We start from the raw sequence: 25,577 nt of genomic DNA on the forward strand, positions 1-25,577 counted from the left end.
AAAATGAATCACTAAAAGTAGTTCTTATATTAGACTAGTAACTTAGTTTTACAAAAAATGAGTAACTAGGTGTAGATAGTGCAGAAATCCACTTTCGGTGCCCACTTGGTGAGTGTTTGGGCTGAGCTTTCAAGCTTCCACGTGCATGTGCCTCAAATTGGAGTTAAACGCCACCCTGGGTGCCAAAATGGGCGTTTAACGCCAAGAAGTGTGCCAGTTCTGGCGTTTTACGCCAGAAAAGGGTCTCTGGCTGGCGTTTAACGCCAGCTTGGGTCGTCAAATCTCAGGCAAAGTATGGACTATTAAACATTTCTGGAAAGCACAAGATGTTAGCTTTCTAGCGCAATTACGAACGCACCAATTGGACTTTTGCAGCTCTAGAAAAACGCGTTTGAGTGAAGGGAGGTCAGAATCCAACAGCATTTGCAGTCCTTTCTCAGCCTCTGAATCAGATTTTTGCTCAGGTCCCTAAATTTCAGCCAGAAAATACTTGAAATTACACAAAAATACACAAACTCATAGTAAAGTCCGAAAATGTGATTTTTGCATAAAAACTAATAAAAATATAATAAAAAGTAACTAAAACATACTAAAAACTACCTAAAAACAATGCCAAAAAGCGTATAAATTATCCGCTCATCACAAAACCAAACATAAATTGTTGCTTGTCCCCAAGCAATCAAAAACAAAATAAGATAAAAAGAAGAGAAAGTACAATAAATTTCAAAAATATCAATGAAGATTAGTTTTAATTAGATGAGCAGGACTAGTAGCTTTTTCCCTCTGAATAGTTTTGGCATCTCTCTATCCATTGGAGTTCAGAATTGTTGGCCTCTTTAGGAACTCAGAAATACAGATAGTGTTATTAATTTTCCTAGTTAAGTTCTTTTTTATTCTTGAACACAGCTACTTTATGAGTCTTGGCCGTGACCCTTAGCATTTTGTTTTCCAATATTGCCACCGGATACATAAATGCCACGGACACATGACTGGGTGAACCTTTTCAGGTTGTGACTCAGCTTTGCTAGAGTCCCCAGTTATAGGTGCCCAGAGTTCTTAAGCACACTCTTTTGCTTTGGATCACGACTTTAACCACTCAGTCCCAAGCTTTCCACTTGGACCTTCATGACACAAACACATGGTTAGGGACAGTTTGATTTAGCTGCTTAGGCCAGGATTTTATTCCTTTGGGCCCTCCTATTTATTGATACTCAAAGCCTTGGATCCATTTTACCCTTGCCTTTTGGTTTAAAGAGCTATTGGCTTTTTCTGCTTGCTTTTTCTTTCTCTTTCTCTTTTTTTCTTTATTTTTCGCAATTTTTTTTCGCAAAAGCTTTTGCTTTTCGCTACTTTTTCTTACTTCAAGAATCAGTTTTATGATTTTTCAAATCACCAATCACATGTATCCTTTTTCATTATTCTTTCAAGAGTCAACTTTTCTTAATTCCAATTTTAAACATGTACTGTTTAAGCATACATTCAGAAAGCAAGAAGTATTGCCACCACATCAAAATAATTAAACTAATTTCAAGATAAATTTCGAAATTCATGCACTTCTTGTTCTTTTGGAAATAAAAACATTTTTCATTTAAGGTGAGAGATTCATGGAATCATTCATAGCTTTAAGACATAGACTCTAAACACTAATGATCATGTAATAAAGATAAGACTTAGATAGAAAATAAACATAAAAACAGACAAATAACAATAAAAGCAAGGAAATTAAGGAGCGGGTCCACCTTAGTGCGGCGGCTACTTCTTCCTCTTGATGGTCCAATGGAATGCTTGAGCTCCTCTAGTTTGCTCTATCCTCTTTCTTAGTGATGGGATTTGGTGATGAATTTTTCCATCTCCCAAGGTTCGGAGACAGAAGCAATTTCCTTCCCTTTCCTCTTTCTAGAGGATTCTATGACTTTGGGTGCCATAAGTGGTAATGGAAAGCAAAAAGCATAACTTTTCCACACCAAACTTAAAAGCTTTGCTCGTCCTCGAGCAAAATAAGATAGAAGGGAGTAGAAGAAGAATGAGGTAATTAATTTTGAAAAACTTGTTAATGTTAAAAATAATTAAAATTATTTGAGAAGAATTTGAGAAGATATGTAAGTTTGGAAAAAGATATGGACAAGAATTAAAAAGAATTGAAAAAAAGAATTAAAAAGAATTGAATGGATTATTAGTTTTTGAAAATAGAAATTGAAAGATGAACATTTGAAATATTGTTGATGCAAAAAAATTATGAATTAAAACATAAAAAATTGAAAAAAAATTTTGAATTGGAAACAAAATTACCTCCCCTTTGTTGTTTTGGCGTTAAATGCCTAGAAGGATAGCCATTCTGGCGTTTAATGCCCATCTGGCTGCGAATTTGGGTGTTTAACGCCCAGCCAGGTATCCTGGCAATGCCAGAATTTCTTTGTTACTAGGCTTTTTTTCTGAACGCCCAGGATGCTACTGTTTCTGGTGTTAAACACCCATAATGATACCTTCCCTGGCATTAAACGCCCAGAATGATAGCCATTCTGGCATTTAGCGCCCAGTTTGCCACCTTTACTGGCATTTAAACGCCAGTAAGCTTCTTTTCCATTAGCTTCTCTATTTTCTATTCTGGACTCTTCTGTTACTCTGTAAACCTCTACAATTGACCATAAACTTTAAAAATAAATTATATTAAACTTGTATAATTATTATTTAAATAACAAATCTTTTCTAATGGCTGGGTTGCCTCCCAGCAAGTGCTTCTTTACTGTCTTTAGCTGGACTTTATTGAGCTTTAATCTAGTCTCAGTCTTGAGCATTCTTGCTCAACATTGCCTTTAAGATAATGCTTGACTCGCTGTCCATTAACAATGAACTTTTTGTCAGAGTCAATATCCTGAAGATCTACATATCCATATGGTGACACACTTGTAATCACATATGGTCCCTTCCACCGGGATTTTAATTTCCCAGAGAACAATCTGAGCTTAGAGTTAAACAGCAGAACCTTCTATCCTGGCTTAAAGAATCTAGATGATAGCTTTCTGTCATGCCACCTTTTTGCTTTCTCCTTGTAAATTTTAGCATTTTCGAAAGCATTGAGTCTGAACTCCTCCAGCTCATTCAACTAGAGTAATCTTTTCTCTCCAGCTACCTTAGCATCAAGGTTTAGGAACATGGTTTCCCAGTAGCTCTTGTGTTCCAGTTTCACTGGTAGATGACATGCTTTTCCATACACAAGCTGGTATGGAGAGGTCCCTATAGGAGTCTTGAATGCGGTTCTGTATGCCCACAGAGCATCATCCAGGCTTCTTGCCCAATCCCTTCTACGAGTACTTACAGTCTGTTCTAGGATTCGTTTTAGTTCTCTATTTGAGACTTCAGCTTGCCCATTTGTCGTGGATGATATAGAGTTCCCACTTTGTGGTTAATTCCATATCGGATCAGAGCAGAGTGAAGCTGTTTATTGCAGAAATGAGTGCCTCCATTACTGATCAGTACCCTAGGGACACCGAACCTGCTGAAGATATGCTTCTGGAGGAACTTCATCACTATCTTAGTATCATTAGTAGGTGTTGCAATTGCCTCTACCCATTTGGATACATAGTCTACTGCCACTAGAATATAAGTGTTTGAATATGATGGTGGGAAAGGCCCCATGAAGTCAATACCCCATATATCAAACAACTCAATCTCTAGGATCCCTTGCTGAGGCATGGCATAACCGTGAGGCAAATTACCAGCTCTCTGGTAACTATCACGGTTATGTACAAACTCTCAGGAGTCTCTATAGAGAGTAGGCCAGTAGAAGCCACATTGGAGAACCTTTGTGGCTGTTCGCTCACCTCCAAAATGTCCTCCACATTGTGATCCATGGCAATGCCATAGGATCTTCTGTGCCTCTTCTCTAGGCACACATCTATGGATTATTCTGTCTGCACATCTCTTAAAGAGATATGGTTCATCCCACATGTAGCACTTTGCATCAAAAATCAATTTTTTTGTTTGCTGCCTACTGTACTCTTTGGGTATGAATCTCACAGCTTTATAGTTTGCAATGTCTGCAAACCACGATACTTCTTGAATGGCAAAGAGTTGCTCATCTAGAAAGGTTTAAGAGATCTCAGTAGGAGGGAGGGACACTCCTGCTGGTTCTATCTGGGACAGGTAATCAGCTACCTAGTTCTCTGACCCTTTTCGGTCTCTTATTTCTATATCAAACTCTTACAGAAGCAACACCTATCTTATGAGCCTAGGTTTTGAATCCTACTTTGTGAGGAGATATTTTAGAGCAGCATTGTCAGTGTACACAATCACTTTTAATCCTACTAAATAAGATCTGAACTTGTAAATGGCATAAACCACTGCAAGCAACTCCTTTTCTGTGGTTGTGTAATTCTTCTGCGCGTCATTTAAAACACGGCTAGCATAATAAATGACATGCAAAAGCTTGTTATGCCTCTGTCCCAATACTACACCAATGGCATGGTTACTGGCATCACACATTAGTTCGAATGGTAATGTCCAGTCTGGTGCAGAAATTACTGGTACTGTGACCAGCTTAGCTTTCAGAGTCTCAAAGGCCTGAAAACACTGTGTGTCAAAGACAAATGGTGTATTAGTGGCTAGCATATTGCTCAGAGGTTTTGCAATTTTTGAAAAATCCTTTATAAACCTCCTATAGAATCTTGCATGCCCCAGAAAGCTTCTAATTGCCTTAACATTGGCAGGTGGTGGTAATTTTTCAATTACCTCTACTTTAGCTTGATCTACTTCTATTTCCTTGTTCAAAATTCTGTGCCCAAGGACAATTCCTTCAGTCACCATAAAGTGACATTTCTCCCAGTTTAAAACCAGGTTAGTCTCTTGGCACCTTTTCAGAACAAGTGCTAGATGGTCAAGATAGGAGCTGAATGAGTCTCCAAATACTGAAAAGTCATCCATAAAGACTTCCAGAAATTTCTTTACCATATCAGAGAAGATAGAGAGTATACACCTCTGAAAGGTTGCAGGTGCATTGCACAAATTGGCATCCTTCTGTAGGCAAATACTCTAGATGGACATGCGAATGCTGTTTTCTCTTGGTCCTGAGGATCTACTGCAATTTGGTTGTAACATGAATAGTCATCCAAAAAGCAGTAGTATTTATGACCTTCTAGTCTCTCTAGCATCTGGTTTATGAATGGTAAAGGAAAATGATCCTTTCTGGTGGTTGTATTAAGCCTTCTGTAGTCAATACACATACGCCACCCTGTAACTGTTCTTATGGGAACCAGTTCATTCCTTTCACTATGAACCACTGTCATACCTCCCTTCTTGGGGACAACTTGGACAGGACTCACCCAAGAGCTATCAGAAATCGGATAAATAATCCTAGCATCTAGTAACTTAGTGACCTCTTTCTGCACCACCTTCTTCATGGCTGGATTCAACCGCCTCTATGGTTGAACCACTGGCTTAGCATCATCCTCTAATAGGATCTTGTGCATGCATCTGGCTGGGCTAATGCCCTTGAGATCGCTTATGGACCACCCAAGAGCTGTCTTGTGTGTCCTCAGCACCTGAATTAGTGCTTTCTCTTCCCGTGGCTCTAAAGTAGAGCTTATGATCCAATTGTGCTTCCATATTCTTGTTAGCATTTTTAGTATCTTATAGCATCTCTTTAAATTCTGCTAACTATTTTGTTATAAAAAGCAATTGCTGATTAAGTTCATCAACTTGTTCTGGAGGACTAAGTTCAGTGGATATTGCTTTAGCCTCTTCTTTCATGGAGGACTCACTACTTAAGTACAGATGCTGATTTCTAGCAACTGTATCAATGAGCTCTTGAGCCTCTTCAATTGTCTTCCTCATGTGTATAGATCCACCAGCTGAGTGGTCTAGAGATATATGGGCCTTTTCTGTATGCCCGTAGTAGAAGATGTCTAATTGCACCCATTCTGAACACATTTCAGAGGGGCATTTCCTTAGCATCTCTCTGTACCTCTCACAGGCATTATAAAGAGATTCATTATCCTCTTGTTTAAAGGCTTGGATGTCCAGCCTTTGCTGTGTCATCCTTTTTGGAGGGAAATATTGATTCAGAAATTTGTTTGACAATTGTTTCCGTGTTCTTATGTTGGCTTTAGGTTGGTTGTTTAACCACCTCTTAGCTTGGTCTTTTAAAGCAAATAGAAATAGAAATAATCTGTAGACATCCTGATCCACTTCCTTATCACGTACTGTGTCAGCAATTTGTAAGAACTGTGCCAGAAACTCAGTAGGCTCTTCCTGTGGAAGACCGGAATATTGGCAATTTTGCTGCACCATGATAATGAGCTGAGGATTTATCTCAAAATTGCTGGCTCTAATAGGGGGTATACAGATACTACTCCCATATGAAGCAGTAGTGGGGTTAGCATATGACCCCAGAGTCTTTCTGGACTGTTCATTTTCACTTAGGTCCATGATGGAGAAAGGGAGATGATGTGGATTGTAAATAAACAATGTTCTCTCTCTTTTTTTTGGAAAACCGAAATTAAAAGAAAATAAAAATAAAATAAAATAAATGAAAAATTGAATATAAGTTCAAAAATTAGAAGAAAAATAAATAAAGAAAATTGAAAACTAAAATAATTAATTAATTAAAAAGAATTAAAAAATTGTGGATGAGGATTTTCGAAAAATGAAGAGAGAGAAAGTGGTTAGGAAGTTTTGAAAAAGATATGATTTTAAAATTTTAAAGATTGATAAAGGAGATAGATGGTTATGTGTAGAAGGAGTGATGGCTAAAGATAATTTTTACTGTGCGGTTTGTCTGGTGTATGGTCCACATGTGAGGGAGGAAAAACTCTTAATGTGGGAGGAATTACGTTATATTACAGGATTGTGTCAGGCCTCATTTTGTTACATGGGAGACTTTAATGAAATTGTGCATGTAGAGGAGAGAAAAGGGTCGACCAACTTATCAGCTCCTGCCGAGGATTTTAGAACATGGATAAATGACATGGAGTTGGTGGACTTGCCAATTAATGATAGGAAGTATACATGGTTTAGAGGTTAGTCCTGCAGTCATATCGATAGGTGCCTGGTTAACTTGGAGTGGCTGGATGCGTAGCTGGATACTCAGTTAAGAGGGGGACCGAGAGGTCTATTAGATCATTGTCCTTTGATTGTGAAAGATAGAAGAATAGCTCAAGGACCAAGACCGTTCTGTAGTTTAGACGCGTAGTTCACGCATGAAGGCTTCCTAAGGATGATATAGGAAGAATAGAGGGGTTTGGGCAAAGTGCAGTTTCTGGATAAACTAAAGGCACTGACAAAACCACTGGGTAGATGGCATAAGCAACACTTTGGGAATATACAGGAGAAGATACAAAAGTTTGAAGAGGAGATTAAGAAAGTAGATGATCTGGTGAACAACGGAGTTTATGATGATACAGTAAAAATAAGAAGGAAGGCGTTGGTAATGTGCTGTGAGGTTTGGTATGAGAAGCAAGATATACACTGAAAGCAAATGTCTAGATCTCGACTTGCCAAGGAGATGGATAGGAATACCAGGTACTTTTATAATATTGCATTAGCAAGGAGAAGGAATAACCGAATTGAGTCTTTAGTAATTAACGGTAGGCTGATGAGGAATCATGCAAGAATTAAGGTTGCCACTAGAGATTTCTACAGGAGGTTATACCACCAGGACGAGTCGCCAAATATTAGCTTCAGAGATGGTTTAGTTAATTGCTTAGAGGAAGAGGAAGCTCAAGCACTTGAGGTACTACCAATGGTGGAGGAAGTAAAGGAGACAGTATGGGATTGCGAATCATCGAAGGCTCTAGGTAACGATGGCTATAATATGAATTTTATAAAAAGATGCTGGGAGGAGATTGGAGCGGATTTTAAAAGAGCGGTGTTGAGCTTTTTTGTGACAGGAAAGCTACCAGCAGACTCCAATGTTACTTGGGTAGCGCTGGCTCCAAAGTTTGTGGGTGCGAAGAAGATAAAGGACCTTAGACCGATCAGTATGGTGGGATGAGTGTATAAGGTCATATCAAAAGTGTTGACGAGAAGAATGAGAAGCGTAATGCCATAGTTAGTTGGGGAATCGCAGAGTGCATTTTTAAGGGCAGGAGGATACATGATGGAGCGTTAATAGCATGTGAAACTGTACAGTGGCTAAAATTGAAGAAGAAGGCATCAACAATCATTAAATTGGACTTCCACAAAGCTTATGATAGAGTCAAATAGAATTTCGTTGATATTGTGCTGGAAAAGATGGGGTTTGGTAGAAGATGGAGGGCATGGATTACATAATGCATTAGAACAGTTTCTATATCCATTATGGTGAATGGGGCACCGTCTAAACCGTTCAAGATGGAAATGGGGCTTCGGCAAGGCGATTCATTATCACTGTATCTATTCGTTCTGGTTGTAGATGTGCTGAACAGGATGATCGGGGAGGCGGTAAAAAAACAGGAGAATATTACCGCTCTTAGTTGGCAGTGATAATATAGAGTTATCACATCTCCAGTTCGCTGATGACACTATAATGTTCTGCCCACCAGAGGAGGAGACAGTGAGAAATTACAAGAGACTATTGAGGTGTTTTGAAGTCATGTCTAGGCTGAGCATTAACTTCGACAAGTCTAGTTTGATACCGGTAAATTGTAGTCAGGAATGGGTTTGGTTAGATGTGCCAGTTACTAGGATGCCAAGCGGCGAGTCTACCAATGAAGTATCTGAGGATTAATCTAGGAGCAAACCCAAGGCTTGTAAAAACATGGAAGCCAGTAATAGATAAGGTAGAGGAGAAACTAAGTCTGTGGAAAGCAAAGGTCCTTAGTAAAGCCGAAAAGCTAGCTCTCATCAAGTCCGTAATTAATAGTCTACCGACCTACTATTTGAGCTTGTATAAAATGCCGGTCACAGTGGCTAAAAAAATAATTTCTCTACAAAGGAGGTTCTTTTGGGGAAAGGACGATGGACGACCTGGGCTGGCACTTGTAAAATGGGAAATGATATAGGCGCCGAAGAAATTAGGAGGACTCGGTGTGGGAGATGCGATGATTCGGAATACTGCACTATTGTTTAAGTGGTGGTGGAGATTCTCGAAGGAAGAGTGTCCTTTGTGGAAGAAGGTAGTGTGCTCCTGCAATAATCTGAACCCGGGACAGTTATTGTCTACTCAAGAGATACCAGCAAAAAGGGGCCCGTGGAGAGATATATGCCACTTGCAAATAAAAGAGCAGCAGGTCAGATAAAAGATGATCGACGGCTTGGCTATAGAAGTAGGAGATGGTAGATTAACACGATTTTGGGAAGATACTTGGTTACGGACAGGGAAACTGCAAGATTCCTTTCCGAGACTCTACTTGATTTCAGATAACAAAGGATCCATGATTGCGGAATGTGGTTTTTGGGATGGGATTGAGTGGGTATGGAATCTCCTATGGAGGAGGAAACTCTGCCAATGGGAGATTGACAGTTTAAACCAATTGCTTGATATCTTGCAAGCTGTGAGACTGATAAGTGACACACAAGATAGAGTAGTGTGGAAATTTGATAAGGGAGGTGTTTATAATACTAACTCATTTGTGCAGGTTTTGCAGGAACAGACTCTGACGGATGATATCCTTATCTATAAGTTCAAAAATAAAATCTGGAAAGGACTGGCTCCGCCTCGGATAGAGCTGTTTACTTGGTTTGTGCTTGTAGGTCGAGTCAATACAAAGGATTGACTAAGCAGATTGGGTATCATTGAACGAAGTGATAATGTCTACGTTATGTGTAGCAAGGAAATTGAATCTGTACAACATCTGTTTGTTACATGTGAGTTTGCGTGGCAGGTGTGGTGCGCATGGATTAGTCATGTGGGTAGTGTTTGGAGCATCCCAGGTTCCATAAAAGAACATTTTGAGAGTTGGAGGACTATGCCGTTGAGAAAAGACATGCGAAAAACATGGGTAGTTGGATTCTCCTCAATTATATGGAATATATGGTTGTGTAGAAATGAATTTATTTTCCAGAATAAGACAACAAATGTAGTAAACTGTGTGACTAGGTCATTTTGTTGCTTTAGAGAGTGGTGCAAAAGTTAACTCGTGTTGTTGATGGCTATGCCGGAGATGACATATGAGTAGTTGCTATATTTCATGTATTGTATCTTTGTATGCTCCACTACATGTGTTGAGCTTGTTTTAATTTCAAAAAACAAAAAACTTTCTTAAAAAGAAAACACCAAACTTAAAATTTTTCAATCAAACTAATAAAATGGGACAAGTAATTCAAAAATTATAAAAAAAAAAAAAGAAAAAGGATTTTGAAAAATTTTATAAAAGATTTTCGAAAAATATAAAAAGAAAATTGAAAAAGAATTTGTTTTGAAAAAGATTTAAAAAGATAAATTTTTAAAATTGAAATTTTGACTTGACTAATAAGAAACTACCAAATTTTAAAAATTTTGACTAAGTCAACCTATGGAATTCGAAAATGATGAGTAAATAAAGGAAAATATATTTTTTGAATTTAATGAGGAAAGAGAAAAACAATAAAATGACACCAAACTTAGAATTTTTAGAACAAAACAAAGAAAACAAATAAGAAAACTTTGAATATCCAGATGAACACGAAGAACACTTTGAAGATCAAGATGAACACCAAGAACAAATTTTGAAAATTTTTAAGGAAATAAGGACACAAAAAACACCAAACTTAAAAAATTTTTATACTTTGGACACTAATAATTCGAAAATATATAAGATAAACAACAAAAGACACCAAACAAGAAAATTTAAAGATCAAATAAAGAAAATTATCAAGAACAACTTGAAGATCAAGAAAGAACTAAGAACATGTAATTAAAAATATGAAGAAAAATAAAAATATGCAATTTGAAAAATTGAAGGAAAATAAAAAACATGCAATTGACACCAAACTTAAAACATAAAACTAAACTCAAACAAAAGACTCAATTATTAGTTTATTGGTTTTTATCTATTTGTTAAAAATTTTCGAAAAAATCTAGAAAAAGAAAACAAGAATTTTAAAATTTTAACAAAAACAATAATAAAAGACTCAAAGAAAAATTAATGATTAATAAAGAAAAATAAAATTTTTGACAAGAAAATAAAAGACTCAAATTTAGTGACTCTAAACCAAAAAAAGATAAATTTTTCTTAATCTAAGCAACAAGATGAATCATTAGTTGTCAAAACTCGAACAATTCCCGGCAACGGCGCCAAAAACTTGGTGCACGGAATTGCAATCACACCTTTGCAACTCCGCACAACTAATCAGCAAGTGCACTGGGTCGTCCAAGTAATAATTCCTTATGTGAGTAAGGGTTGATCCCACAGAGATTGCCGGCTTGAAGCAAGCTATGGTTATCCTGTAACTTTTAGTCAGGAGATTAGTGATAAAAATGATTTCGTTTGTAAAAAGTAAAAGAGCATGAAATGAATTATACTTATTATTCAGTAATGGAGAATAGGTTGAGGTTTCGGAGATGCTCTGTCATCTGAGTCTCTGCTTTCCTACTGTCTTCTTCTCCAAACATGCATGGCTTCTTCTATGGCTGGCTGTATGTTGGTGGATCACCGTTGTCAATGGCTATCATCCTTCCTCTCAGTGAAAGTTGTCCAAGCACGGCTTCTGTACGGCTACTCATCTATCAGATCTCTCGTCTCGGATGAAAAATACTAGGCACAGCTACCGCACGACTAATCATTTATCGGTTCTTACTCATGTTGGAATAAGACCTCTCTGTCCTTTTGCACATTGTCACTGCGCCCAACATTTATGAGTTTGAAGCTCGTTTATTCTAACCTTCACCACGAAGGTTCTGATCTCATGGGTTTGAATTCTCTGTTGTCAGGAGATGCAAGTCAAATGCGTGGATTAGAAACCCAAGAGACACGCACTCAAGCTGTCGCCCAATGACTACGTTGAGCTCAAATAGAATGGGAGTGGTTATCAAACACGCGTTCATAAATTTGAGAATGATGATGAGTGTCACGGATCATCATATTCTTTATATTGAAGTACGAATGAGTATCTTAGAGCAGAATCAAGCGTGATCGAATAGAAAATAATAGTAATTGCATTAATCCATTGAGACACAGCAGTGCTCCTCACCCCACCTATGGGGTTTAGAGACTCATACCGTAGAAGATACAATATGAGATATAAAATGTCATGCATTACAAAATAAATCTCTAGAAGTAGTTCTTATACTAGACTAGTAACTTAGGTTTACAGAAAATGAGTAACTAGGTGTAGAGAGTATAGAAATCCACTTCCGGGGCCCACTTGGTGAGTGTTTGGGCTGAGTTTTCAAGCTTCCACGTGTATGTGCCTCAAATTGGAGTTAAAACGCCACCCTTGGTGCCAAAATGGGCGTTTAACACCAAGAAGTGTGCCAGTTCTGGCGTTTTACGCCAGAAAAGGGTCTCTGGCTGGCGTTTAATGCCAGTTTGGGTCATCAAATCTCAGACAAAGTATGAACTATTATATATTTCTGGAAAGCCAAAGATGTTAGCTTTCCAGACCAATTGAGAACGCACCAATTGGATCTCTGTAGCTCCAGAAAAACGCATTTGAGTGCAGAGAGGTCAGAATCCAACAGCATCTACAGTCCTTTCTCAGCCTCTAAATTAGATTTTTTCTCAGGTCCCTCAATTTCAGCCAGAAAATACCTGAAATTACAGAAAAACACACAAACTCGTAGTAAAGTTCAGAAATGTGATTTTTTCATAAAAACTAATAAAAATATAATAAAAAGTAACTAAACCATACTAAAAACTACCTAAAAATAATGCCAAAAAGCGTATAAATTATCCACTCATCAGAGTGCTATAATCATTTTTAAAAATCCTATTTTGCACTCAAGAACCAAGCACATTGAGATTAAATATCATTTTATTAGAGAACATGTGCAAAAGGGAACTATTGATATTCAATTTGTAAAATCTGAAGAACAACTTGCTGACATTTTTAAAAAACCCTTATGTGAAGATAGATTCTGCACCTTAAGAAATAGTTTGGGAATGATAGAATTAAGTTCTATTGAATATTTGTGAACTTTTTGATTATGTTTGGTTTTGTCTCGTAGGAAAGCAGGAGACAAATTTCAGGGTATGTTGAACGGACCATGATACTGAGGGAGAGTGCTGACATTAATTACCTTGGGCCCCACAAAAATCTCTTTGACTTTGCTCTGACCCATTTTTTAGTTTGCCTTAATCATGCTTTTGGGAAGTTGTCAAATAAAATCTTTATCCTTTCCTCATCCCTTGATTCTAGGAACTAAACTTTTAGTTTTAATTTTAAATTCTTCTTTGGTTAATAACCACGCTCATTAATTGGCATTAACTACCTCCATTCTCTCTCCACTCAACATTAAATGCTCTCCTAACCTCTCTCCATTCACCACTCACTTCGGCTCTCTTCATCTTCCTTCTTCATTCATTCTTTCATATCATGAAAAAGAAAGTTACTCCAAGGAAAAGTGACTAAATCCCTTTCACCAAAAAATCCCCATTCTCCTCTACCCCTCAGACACATACCCATATTCACATTCATTCTACATCCTCTTCATCTCCTTCACCTCAAACCACCGAAACCATGTGCAGAAAAGTCATAGCCCAGAGAACATCATCTCGGAAGAAGAAGGAACCCGTGGTTGAAGAAGAAGAGGAGTCTCACACCTCCCTTCCTCCCTCACCATCAAAGAAGGCCACCCCACATGTGTCTGCCCGAAGCTCTCAGAAAACTAAAGGTTACATGTTACGTAACACAAAAGAACCACCGAACCTGGAATCCCTAGATTTCAAGAATAAATACCACAAAGGCCATTCTCATTTTGACCCAGGCAGGTTTAATTCTTGTGCGTCTTATGAGTTCCACAAAGACGTGTTGATGAAACGTCATCTCTATGCTTCATACCTAGCCAACCTAGACTCACTTGCTGCCAAAGGAACCAATTTCATCACTCTTTTTGAGAACATGAAATGGACTCCCCTGTTCAATATACAGAAGCCTGTATACCCAGCCTTGGTTCGAGAGTTTTATGCAAACATGCGGCTGATTGATGGTGCAATCTATTCCTATGTAAAGAAGGTTTACATGACTCTGAACAGAGAAACCATAAGCGCTGCCATGGGTTATGTTGATGAGGGGCCAACAGCTTATATGACAGAGAAATAGGACTCGTAAGTAGGGATCACGCTCCAGATTGCTTTGAATCAAACATGCGAGAACTTTTTTGCTTTGGATGGCACTGTCTTGACCCACAAAGCTCTCAGTCCAGAAAGAGCACAGCTGCACAAAATTATCACTCACATTTTGACTCTACAGAGTGGCTCACACAATAGAGTAACCGTTTCTGATACCTTTGTGCTTTTTGCTATTATTACTTCATCTCCTATTTCATTTGCATATCTTATGGTAAGGCATATGTGGGAATGTGTTAGAAGTACCAAAAAGACAAACCTTTCCTATGGCATTTTTCTCACCTGCATCTTTGAACACTTCAATGTTGATTTAATTAATGAAGAGGTAGAGAACAAAGTTTCTTTTATTAAGGGAGGAGGGGTTTCAGGTACTTTGAAAGGCACCAAAGGGAAATGGTCAATGCCCTCTGACAGTGATCTTAAGAGCCTCCCAGCCGAGCCATCCAAGGTGACAGAATCAATCAGGGAAGTTCTCACTGAGTTTTCTAACATGTCCCAAATGATGGTGCAATCTTACAAGCCCGCTCACAAGCTAGCACACGAAAACGAAAGAGCTTGGAAGAAGTGCCAAGAAAGGGTGGGTTTGATGCTGCAGAATTTCGAAGAAGAGATGGGGGGTGCCAATGATGATGATGCAGATGGCTCTGAGTACAACTTCTCTGATGATTGATCACTATTTCTTGTTGATTTCTGGCTCTGTTTGGTTTATTCTGATACTTTGTAGGTTGTTTGGATACTTTAGACCTGTGACACTTTGTTAAACTCCTGGTTATTTTGGTACTGGTTATATTTTGGATATTATGCATACCATTATCATTTTTTTCGCAGGACCCCTTTGATGACAAAAGGGGGAGGAAAGCTGAAAAATTGAAAATAGAAAGAAATAGGGTAAACATGGGCGGAAATCTCTTATAATTCATGATCAACCTTGTTTCAATGATTTGTTGAGTTGATATGCTTGCTGATATTTTTTGTTCAAATGGTTTGTCTCTGTTGTGGCAATATGTTTGCTGGACTCTAAAATTTTTTATGATTCCTTATGCTCTGATTTATGAATAAATGCTTAACAAACTTTGTGTGCTCTGATATGATTATAGTTGATTAAAATGTTTTCCTTACAAATAAATATAAAACTTTTGATGGCTGGAAAATATTGTTCAGTTTATGGCAACAATGGTTTGTGGAATTATCAAATATGTCTTGGTTGTGATGTACTTTGTACTCAAACATTTTGTTTGTCTGAGCAGAAAATCTTATGCATGATAACAAATGAATTTTGTTTATCACTTCAACTCCGCTCATAAATCAAGCCATTCAACATCTCAAATTTTATATGTTGAATAACATAGTTGCCTTAAGCTTGATTTCAAAAGTTACAGGTAAAGCTTCCCTTGGTAAAATAGCATACATTAAGGGGGAGCCATGTAACAATTGGAAAGGAAGGAATCCAAGTATTCAAAGGGAGTACTCTAATCTTTGATTTCTTTCCATTTCAATTTTTAAAAATGTTTGTCATCAAGGGGGAGATTGATGAGTTTGAAAAACTCTAAATTAAATTAGTGATGATCAAACATTATTATAACCATTAGTTGCAAAATTATTAATTTGATTTTAATCCATATGTGCTAATTAAATAATTTTGCTATGCAGATTTTGCTATTGGGCCAAAATATAACGAGCCCATTGGAATATTTTTCTTAGCCTTGATATTAAATTGTTGTGATTATGGTGGCTGAAATCATGGTTATGCTATTTGGGCCAGAAATTGTGATATAAGCCCAATTGGAATCTTTGCTACTAAGACCAAAGCTTGGTCCGAAACCAATATTGAAAGAAAACAAAGTTCCTTGCTTCCAACGGATCCCACTTTCAAGTTGTGATGGATTTCAAATTCAATTAACTTGAATTAACTTGCATTGGAAACATGAGAGAGAATATGCAATTGATTTGATGGCCTCATTAATGTTACACGCCACTAAGAAAGAAAGGGGAGTAGGAATTAATTCATTTTGATTTAATTTGTTCAAATTCATTACATGCTTTTCTTTCTATTCTCTCTTCTCTCTTATCTCTCTTCTTCATTCGGTCACTTCACAGAGAAAGCATGGAAGCCTTTGCAAGCTATCAGAGTAATGAAGAAGAAGCTAGATGCAAGCTAAAGACCATTGTAATGATGGCAAGAAAAAGAAAACAAAAAGTATGCTGTGGCTGATATCTTCACCAAAAATAGGTAAGTTTAGTGAAGTAAGCTCATGCTCTCCATACCAAAAATGAAAGAAGTTGATCTTGGTTAGAAGAAGAAGATCTCGGAGGTATGGCTCGTCTCTGCTTTGTGTTCACTCATAATAGAAGGTGGCTAGGGAGGCTACGTGAAGGAGGAAGCAAAAGTGGAGCAGGAGGAGCTGTCATGTATCAAGAACGCATCAAGGGCTGGGAATCCTTCTTGGAGTGTAAGTCAAGTTGGATGGCTCGGATTGATGAAGCTTGGTGTAAAGAGAAGACTCAGAGGTAATTGCATGTTGGATATATCATTCGGTTATCTCTCCTCTCTCTTTGGCCGAACCGGTTTTACTTGAAGAAGAAGAAGTTTAGCTTGGTTCAATAGTTTCAACCGTGGAGGCTTCCCCTTCTATAAATAAGGGAGAACAGCCAGGGCTTGAAGCAAGGAAAGAAAAAGAGTGAAAGCACAGTGTTCACATAGCTACCTAAGCTAACAGAAGTTCTTCTCATTCAATGTTCTTCATTTTGTATTTTTCTGTTTAATTTTGTTTGTCTTGAGTCTCATGGAAAAAGGCAAACAGTGAGGTTTGTAAGAAAAAACCATAGAGCGGAAAAAGGCAGAGTGTGCAAAATTGAAAGAAAAGCCATAGATGTCCTTAGAGGTCATTTGTACATATGTGTTGTGTATCATGATTCTGTGGAAATCCCCTTGCAAGTTGGGTTAGTACTTTGCAGTTGAAAGCTTGGTAGGTTACCAAGTTAAGTTCAGGATTGGGATTAGATTCTAGACTTGTCCCGGATAGGAAGGGTAGTTCTTAGGGAGAATTGGTGTTTATAATCAAAGATGATTATAGTGAAATTCCATCATTGTTGTGATGGAGACTGGATGTAGACTACATTGCACTTAGCAGCTGAACCAGGATATATCTTGGTGTAATTTTCTCTCTCTTCTACTCTATTTCTGATTCTGCTGCATAGGAAACAAAATTGAAAAATATCTCGTGGCTGGTCACGAGACAAAACAAAAAGGTCTCTTGGCTAGGCACGAGACAAAAATAAGAAATATATCCTCAAGTGTTCTGAAGGACAGCAAAAGTTACTAAGCAAAAAAGGGGTTAAGATTCAACCCCCTTCTCTTAGCCACTGATAAACCATCAAAGAATGAGAGTGAGAAAAGAATTTCAGTGTGTGTAAAGAATGAGAGTGGGGCTTTGATTTTTTATTTTTGATTTTTAGATTTTGTATTCTTATAGTATACAAATATGATGGCTAAAAGTGGTGTGTATGTAGCGCAACTGTGTTCAAAATCACAGACACTCGTCGCAACAAAACTAGAGACCTATATATATTTTTATTTTATTCGTTGTAAATAGAAGAAATTAATTCCCTCTTATATATACAAACAACTAAGAACTATACAAATGACAATTTATTTTTGGTAGAGAACTACGAATGACAATTTGATTCTATAAAACATTTGATGATCAACTTATTTTTCGCTTCTATCAGCGAGAATAAATAAACTAGTATGTATATAATTCCTATAGCCACAAGCACCTGGTAATAGTGTTGTGCAAACTTTTCCTACCCAACCAAATTAAAGTTGGTTCAAAACCAAAAAACAATCAAATTGAGCAACTTCAGTTGCATGGAGCCTTAGATTTCCCCACACTGCGGAACAAAACGTGGCACAACATGAGAGCACCAAACTCTACTGGCTCTTCAACAAAGAACCACAAGACATAGACCGATAATAACAGAGAGCACAAGCATAGAATTATATGACTAAACCCCTCAATTGTACAAGCCATATTGAGTTGGTACGCCTCTACCACTAAACCATGCTCCATCCAAGAAAGTTCCTACAGTGAACTTGCTAGCCTCATCCCTGCTAAGGACTTTGCGGCCAACCCAGTTGACCCTGGCATTGGTGCTGGCACCAGGTCCTGTGTTGTTGAACTCACCATAGAATAGTGTCTTGAGTGCAAAGTCGCCTTCCCAAGGTAGCCACCCATCAGGGTGAATTACATCGCCAATATCGGATTCCATTACAATGGTTCTCGAGTATTCCTTCCATGGCCTCCCAAGATAGCTCCTGATCTTGTCCTTATCCGGAGCTAGCTTGTCGTCCGCTTTGATCTCACACTTTTGCAGAACGAAGCCAGTTGTCTCCTTTTGGTCGTACCTGCCTTGAGCAGTTACGATGTTTTGTTGATTGTCCATTGGTTTTCTAAGTGTCATGATGCAGTTCTGGAAGATGGCGGCTGCGTCGCCAAAGATGAAATCGACGGTGCCGGAAATGACACAGCTCCGGTAGAATTGGCGGTGGGTTTGGGCGTATAGCGTGTCTTGGTAGCCCTCGAAGCGACAGTTAACGAACATTGCACGGTCTGCTTGAACTCTGGCTGCCACCGCTTGATGCTTCTCCGGCCCAGCAGTGTTTCTAAATCCCATTGCTTTGCCCAAGAACCCATTTCCAAGCACCACTGCAGTATCAAAAACCGAATTAATTTTAAATTAGCTATATATACAAGATGTCGCAAAATATTTCATGTTATTAGGAAATAATTATTTATACACCAATATATTTTGGACATTTAATCTATAACCATTCATTGGAGTGCCGTCCTATTCATTTTTATTCATTGCATATTTTGAAGTCTTAAATTTAATAAGAATCTCAAATAAGCATCAAAGTAAGTGTATAAGTATCAATATATACATTATTATTAGAAAGAGAATCTTGCTAGGAGCCGATGGAGTATCTTAAATTTAATAAAATGTTATTTGTATTTTACTACTTTTAGTAGATTCTTCAATTTGGACTTATTTTCTCTCATTTTGATTTTTCTCTTTTATTTCTCTTTGTCTTGTTACTGGCGTTTTAATGTGCTTGTTGAGACTATATACATAGATAGAGTATATGGTGTTTATAAGTATGGCGAGTTGGCGACTACGATGATTAAACAATTTTAGCAATATTTTGTATTGTTAAATTTAAAGTCACATTTTTTATATTTAGGAATTTTTTATTATTAATTGTTAAATTAAAAAAATTAAGTGTTTTTAAAGTTAAAAGACCACTATAATCACGGTAACTATACGTATTATAACAAGCACCTTATTTATTATTATTATTATTATTAACTTAAGAGGCACTTGTAGTAACAGGCACATTTAGCATAAGAGCATATAGCTTATACATACCAAAGGTTGCAGTTTGGAAAGTCCTAACTCCATCTACAAAATTTTTGCTGCCAGTGATGATACTCTTTTGTGATCCATCACCATACATGGTCATGTTTTCCATTTTCTTTGTAACAGTCACTGTCTCCTCGTATATTCCTTCTTTAACATAAACTACGTAGCTGCATGTTCAGAATTGAAAATATATGCTCGTATGAACAACAATTAAAAAATAACAATTCAAAAAAAGAAAAATAATAAGAAAACTTACCCACAGTTTTCTCCATTAAAATTGATAACTAAAAAAAAAAAAACACAGACTAAGTGAAAAATCAACATACCGTCCATCATATTTTTCTGGAATGGCTGCCAAGGCTTCGGAGACAGTTTTGAAGTTGCCGCTGCCATCTTTTGCCACAGTTACGTTCGGCGTGGGTTTGTCATCCGCCGCCTTCAGAATCCTCCGATCCTCGCTGTTGACCCAAGAAGGAGTAGCGCTGACGTTTTTCTCCGAAAGCAAGTGGCGAGTCAAAACTGATTGCACGGCAGAAAGAACTGTCGACACTGCAGTTACAATAGAAAGCGAATTGCTAACAAATTCTTGAGAATCCTTAAAGACATCCTTAAGTTGTGTCTTCAATTCCCCTTCGGGGAAGCCATCAATGCAGGTTTGGTGGTAAGAGATAGCTGCACTCAGCCAGTTGTTGAGATCAGGGGCTTTTGTAGAAAGCTTCTTCAGATCATCAGCGGTGATTTCGGAGATGGAGAAGCCGAGTTCTTCCTTGGCGTCGTCAAAAAGCTGCTTGCAATCTTCATACGCTCCTTTGTCCATTTCGGATTCAAATTTCATGGAGGTGGTTTTGTTGAAGGCCTTTCCAACCTCGTCCTGAGCTAGTTTGATGGAGTATTTAAGCAGATCTTTTGGTTGTGCGTTGGGGTCATTCTTAACAGCATCGCCAAGGGAGCTTTCGCATTTGTCCTTATATTCTGCAGCTTCGCATATTACTTTCACAATCTTCGATGAAGCTTCCAATGCTTTGGTATTGGTGGAGGCCGAGGCGGAAGCAGAGGTGGTGGTAGGCTGGTGACTCGGCTTGGACGGTGACTTGCCGTGGTCACTCCCACCTCCACCGGAGGACTTGGAATTGAGTCCAACGTAGGCCGCAGCGCCTATGATGCATACAAGAAGAATGGTAGATACTAGACCGATGAGGATTCTCTTCTGGATCTTTTTTCTCCTCTCCTGTCGTCTCCGTTCGTTTATGATATCGAAATCTTGGAATGCCATTGTCGGAATTGTTGGTAGTCCAGGTCTAAGGCAGAGGGAGGCTCTGCCTTAGGTTCAAGCCAAGAAAGGGAAGGTGAGAGAGGGATAGTGAGTGGAAGAGAAGCAAGCAGGGTTTAATTTTAGGCCTTCCTTGTTCATGTTTCATTGTTTGAGCCATTTTGGAACCTCACTAGCATTTGTTTGAAGGGAGAGTAGGAAGGTCTGGATGAGAGACATTTCAGGCATTGCTATTTTCAAGTGTTTGGTTTAGGGCTCTTCATTTGCAGCCTTATTTTCTTTCCCCCTTATGACCAACTTAGAAAACGCTTCCCTCCATTTTTCTAAGGGTGAAACTGTTTCTTGTTAATGATGTATAGAATTTTGTTAAATTAAGTGTGCTTAGTAAATTTTAACACAAATATTATTCAATCGTCATTATTTTAATAGTTAACTATATGTAAACTGGTTGTCATAAAATTTTCTAATTTTTCCCATTGTATTAATTGTTATGTTTTGTTATAAACACCAGTATATTTAAAATAATCACATTTGCCATGTCGCCATTTAAATACTTCCTAAAAATTTAGTAACTAATTCAAAAATATTTTGTGTATACCACAAAATCAACTATTATTGGACACCATAAAAAAATTATATATTTCCTATTTTTGATATTTATACAGTGGTTGAAGAAGCGGGGGCTTGGTGTTGTTGAAAAACTGCCATGTAAAACCTTTATCTTCTTGATCATAAGGCCCTGCATTCACATTAGAATTTGCAACCAAGAAAGGACTCTACATAATGTATTTAATATTGAAACTTTTATTATTGTACATTGATTACTCTTCTAGCAACTTCTTTAATGCCCTATGCAGGTAGATCACCAAGGATCGGACACAGTAGTGACATTAGCAAAAAGTGAAACAAAATAAAGCTACATTAGTTTCACTATTTGCTTAAATACCATCATCATAAGGAAAAGAAGTAGACCCAAGCCAAGCATCACCAGTGATGAACTCTGAAACCGTGAAGTTATAGGCATCATTGTAATTCATCACATGGTAGCCAACCCAATTTACACGTCCATTTGTTCTTGAACCAGGTCCATAATTCTCAAACTCTCCATAATACAAAGTATCCAAGCCTTGATCATCATCACTATTAGACCATTTTGACCAACCCTTTGGGTCAATGAAGTCATCAATGTATGACTCAAGATAAACAACTCTTGAATAAACCCTCCATGGCCTACCAAGGTAGCTCTTAATGGTAGTGCTAGAGTTTGAAGCTGCATACAAATCAGTTGTGGCTATAATTGAGCAGTTTTGGATCGAGATTCCGGTGTCCTCGTCCGGCGTATCTCTCGATTGTGCCGTTATCACAGTGAATTGGCCAGGCAATGGCTTTCTTGAAACAATGTTACATTCTTGTAGGACTACGGCGGCGTTACCGAATATGAAATCTATGGTTCCGTAAATGTCGCATTCTCTGTAGAATTGTCTGAAGGAGTGAACATAGAGCGTGTCTTGGTAACCATAAATGGAACACCGGTAGAAAGCGGTTAAATCTGCGTTTACTCTTAATGCAACTGCTTGACGCTTCTCAGGACCTGCACTGTTCTCAAAAGCTATGTCACGTGCTAGAAAGCCATCACCAGATACAGCTGGAAAAGGAGATACAAGAGCAAATGTATAATCAGTCAATTTGTCATTTTAATTTGTTGCTTAATTCTATGACAAAAATAAGAGAGAAATTGCCTAACAAGAAGCACAAAATACAATGTTTTCTCTTATCTTCTGCTATGCTTCCACTATCCATTGTGCTTCCAGTAATAAAATACATTGTTCACTTTGCAAACTCAGTATATGCATAGCCAAAGTTAAATGCATCTTGATGTAAAATAAAAATGTTAGGTGGATATAAAAATCAGTTATCAAATAGTTACTATTTATTTATATAGAAATATATACGTTATTTATTCAGTTTTAATATATATTTTTTATATAAATAAATAATTTGTTATCTGTTTACATGTAACATGATTAGATATAAAATTATACATAGTTTTAAAACTAAAGGAGTAACAAATAAATTGCACTTAGATAATGCCAGTAAGTCAGTAACCTTTGAAGTTACCAATTGGAGCCATTAATTTTCATAAGATGATTCATTAAATTCAAAAACATGTCCAATCCAGTAACTTTTTTCTCTTATTGTTCTACTATGTGTCTCTGCTATCAAGAACAAATCAATTGCAAGGAATACGGAATTAATGCCAGAACCAAGGATAAAGAAAAACCTGTGACTCTTCTTAAAGCATCTTTTACTATTTATATAAAACATATCAATACAAATAGAGAAGATAAAAAAGATTTATCTTTTATATAATAAGAAAACAAATTTATACCAACATCATTTCTCATATTTTCTTCCCGAACAAGATTAAAATTATTGACGAAAAGTACCACATAATATACATTCACATAAGTTTTCATAATAAAGGAACACACGAATGAGGCCTGAATAGTGAATACATACCACTAACAAATAACAGCTACAGTCTACAATCACAATCACCAGTGAAGATGACCCATTAATTATTCATACAAAATATATCGATTTAGATAATTTAGTCTTAAGATATTAAAAAAATTATAGGGCATAAGCACTCTATCGCGTATTTTTTTTTATTTTTTGAGAAGGTCGCAGAAGCCAACATAACACAGTCAACATTATAATTAATATTCAACATAACATAAGAAAAAAAAAATTTAAAATTCTTAAAAATAAGAATATTAAAAATTTAATTGAAAAAAAAATCCAAAATCTAACTTAGTAAAAGCTCATTTTTTACAAGTTTTCTTTGCCTCGTCTTATTAGTTAAGCTACTATAATGTTTGCTTATATTAATTTCCTAGCATTACTTTAGTTTCTAATAGATTTTTTTCTTCGACATTCATTGCCGATGAGAAAATCACCTAAAAAGGTTCCACAAGAACAGAATTGTTGGTCAAGAAACCATCCCAATATACATTTCTAGGATTCGAATTCCTTGTTTAATGTTTAAGAGACAGAGTTGAATGACAACGCTGCTACACCTCTTGGTTTTCTAATAGATAATATTGTATTTAAAATTGAAGAAGTAAACTAGAAACATAAATTACGAAAAAATTATACATGCACATTAAAAGTCAGCCATCATACAATTATTCGTACAAAATACATATCGAAATATAAAATATATATTAAAAATAAATTAAATAATATATATATTTAATTACAATTAAATGTTAATGATCTAAGGAAATTACTAGAATCTATTAACTTATTATGTACTATAATTTAAGTTGCGAAATTATATGATCTAATAGATATAATTAAAATTGTAATATTAAAAAAAAATTAAGAATTAAATCCAAATTTGTTTTACAAAATCTGAATGATAGAGAGGACAAAGCAAGAAAAATGGATACAAAGACTTCACCTAGAGTTGCAGATCTGAAAGTGGTCCATCCATCACCAGCACTTCTGCTACCAGTAATGACAGTGACGTCACTTCCATCTCCAACAAGAACAATGTTAGGCTTACAACTTGGGATCTCAACATTTTCCTCATAAACCCCTTCTTTCACATAGATTACCGTCCTCACATAGCTGTTATTGGGAGCAAAGTTTATTGCATCAGAGACAGTGCTGAAGTTCCCTGTTCCATCTTTCGCCACAACAATCACCTCGTTTGGATCATACTGCTCCCCATCTTCCAAGCTTTTCTTCATGAATCCACCATCGTTGTCGTCACTTCCTGGATTAGAAAGCATTGAGAGGGAATTACTCACGTGCTTGTAAGTGTTAATAACGGAGTTTACCAGTTTTTGTTTCATGGTTCCGGAAGCAGAGTCTAGGCCTTCTAGACAAGTGTTCTTGTTTGTGAGTGCTGCACTGAGGAAGGTTCTAGCATCACGCAATTTTCTTGAGTTCTGGGAGTTACGAACCCCGGAGAGTGATCTCTTTAGAGATGTTAAAGTTGATTGGTGAAGCTCCTTGCAGTCTTGGATTGAACCCTTTTGTTTCTCTCTGATGTTTGAGTTTGAGGCACCAACGCTTTGGAAAAGTGTTGATAGCTTTGTGGCTTCGGAAATTGCGACTTGTAGGGAGTGAAGGAGGTAGGTAATGATGTTTGGACTTATGTTTATTGAGATTGAAAGCTTCAGTGATTCGAAGCATGTTTCTGGGTAAGGGGTGGTTTTGCAGAAAGATCTTAAGGAAGAAAGGTTGGTGTGAAATAGTGTTGAGGAATTTGAAGAGTTAACAGCAGCATAAGCATGTGATGAGGAGAATAATAAAAAGAGTGTGAGAGAAAAGAGGAAGGTGAGTTTATGAGAGGTGGAAGCCATGGAATAATGATGTTCAAGGAACGAGCTCGTGAATGATGAGAAGGAAGCAGAGTATCTGAATCCCTTTAAATAATTGGTGACAGTGAATACTGAACAGAATCTAAAGCAACACGGGCTTTGAACTTCATGTGTTTGATTATACATATACGACAATGGCATTAAATCAAATAGCTAAACACACGGACAATAATGTCATGGACTTTTGTAGTTTGAAAAAGTACAAGTAGATAATAAAAATATTAAATAATAGAAAAAGTATAGATAATTAATAATATGGATGAATAATAGATATATGAGATATTTATTTTATTTAAATGTACGAATGATTAT

At 37.1% G+C, this 25,577-nt stretch overlaps 4 protein-coding genes across 4 annotated transcripts; 2 read left to right on the forward strand and 2 right to left on the reverse strand.

Moving 5' to 3' along the window:
• The first annotated feature begins 7,471 nt into the window (after positions 1-7,471).
• LOC107479452 (uncharacterized) lies at positions 7,472-7,987 on the forward strand. The gene has a single exon (XM_016099585.1). The coding sequence runs from the start codon at positions 7,472-7,474 to the stop codon at positions 7,985-7,987; it is 516 nt and encodes a 171-aa protein (XP_015955071.1).
• A 305-nt stretch (positions 7,988-8,292) lies between these two features.
• LOC107479451 (uncharacterized) lies at positions 8,293-8,701 on the forward strand. The gene is made up of 2 exons (XM_016099583.1): positions 8,293-8,415; positions 8,483-8,701. Exons 1-2 carry the CDS (start codon positions 8,293-8,295, stop codon positions 8,699-8,701), a joined length of 342 nt encoding a protein of 113 aa, XP_015955069.1.
• A 9,493-nt stretch (positions 8,702-18,194) lies between these two features.
• On the reverse strand, positions 18,195-20,874 carry LOC107479450 (putative pectinesterase/pectinesterase inhibitor 45). The gene is made up of 3 exons (XM_016099582.3): positions 19,928-20,874; positions 19,608-19,768; positions 18,195-18,886 (listed from the first exon to the last, which is right to left on the reverse strand). The coding sequence occupies exons 1-3, from the start codon at positions 20,872-20,874 to the stop codon at positions 18,195-18,197; spliced, it is 1,800 nt and encodes a 599-aa protein (XP_015955068.1).
• A 704-nt stretch (positions 20,875-21,578) lies between these two features.
• Positions 21,579-25,368, reverse strand: LOC107479440 (probable pectinesterase/pectinesterase inhibitor 12). Its single transcript, XM_016099571.3, has 2 exons — positions 24,338-25,368; positions 21,579-22,516 (listed from the first exon to the last, which is right to left on the reverse strand). The coding sequence occupies exons 1-2, from the start codon at positions 25,245-25,247 to the stop codon at positions 21,810-21,812; spliced, it is 1,617 nt and encodes a 538-aa protein (XP_015955057.1). The 5' UTR covers positions 25,248-25,368; the 3' UTR covers positions 21,579-21,809.
• Between the last annotated feature and the right edge of the window lie 209 nt (positions 25,369-25,577).

This window comes from Arachis duranensis, chromosome 3, assembly GCF_000817695.3.
Source record: "Arachis duranensis cultivar V14167 chromosome 3, aradu.V14167.gnm2.J7QH, whole genome shotgun sequence".
In the NCBI taxonomy this organism is placed as follows: domain Eukaryota; kingdom Viridiplantae; phylum Streptophyta; class Magnoliopsida; order Fabales; family Fabaceae; genus Arachis; species Arachis duranensis.

Excerpts from the sequence above, each read along its gene's own strand:
- LOC107479452 (XM_016099585.1), top strand. The coding sequence starts at position 7,472 with ATGTCTAGATCTCGACTTGCCAAGGAGATGGATAGGAATACCAGGTAC.
- LOC107479451 (XM_016099583.1), top strand. The coding sequence starts at position 8,293 with ATGGTGAATGGGGCACCGTCTAAACCGTTCAAGATGGAAATGGGGCTT. Across the intron at positions 8,416-8,482 it reads ACAGGATGATCGGGGAGGCG|TTCGCTGATGACACTATAAT; the intron begins GTAAAAAAACAG and ends TCACATCTCCAG.
- LOC107479450 (XM_016099582.3), bottom strand. The coding sequence starts at position 20,874 with ATGGCATTCCAAGATTTCGATATCATAAACGAACGGAGACGACAGGAG. Across the intron at positions 19,769-19,927 it reads CCAGAAAAATATGATGGACG|CTACGTAGTTTATGTTAAAG; the intron begins GTATGTTGATTT and ends CTGAACATGCAG. Across the intron at positions 18,887-19,607 it reads TTTCCAAACTGCAACCTTTG|TGGTGCTTGGAAATGGGTTC; the intron begins GTATGTATAAGC and ends TTGATACTGCAG.
- LOC107479440 (XM_016099571.3), bottom strand. The coding sequence starts at position 25,247 with ATGGCTTCCACCTCTCATAAACTCACCTTCCTCTTTTCTCTCACACTC. Across the intron at positions 22,517-24,337 it reads TTTCAGATCTGCAACTCTAG|CTGTATCTGGTGATGGCTTT; the intron begins GTGAAGTCTTTG and ends CTCCTTTTCCAG.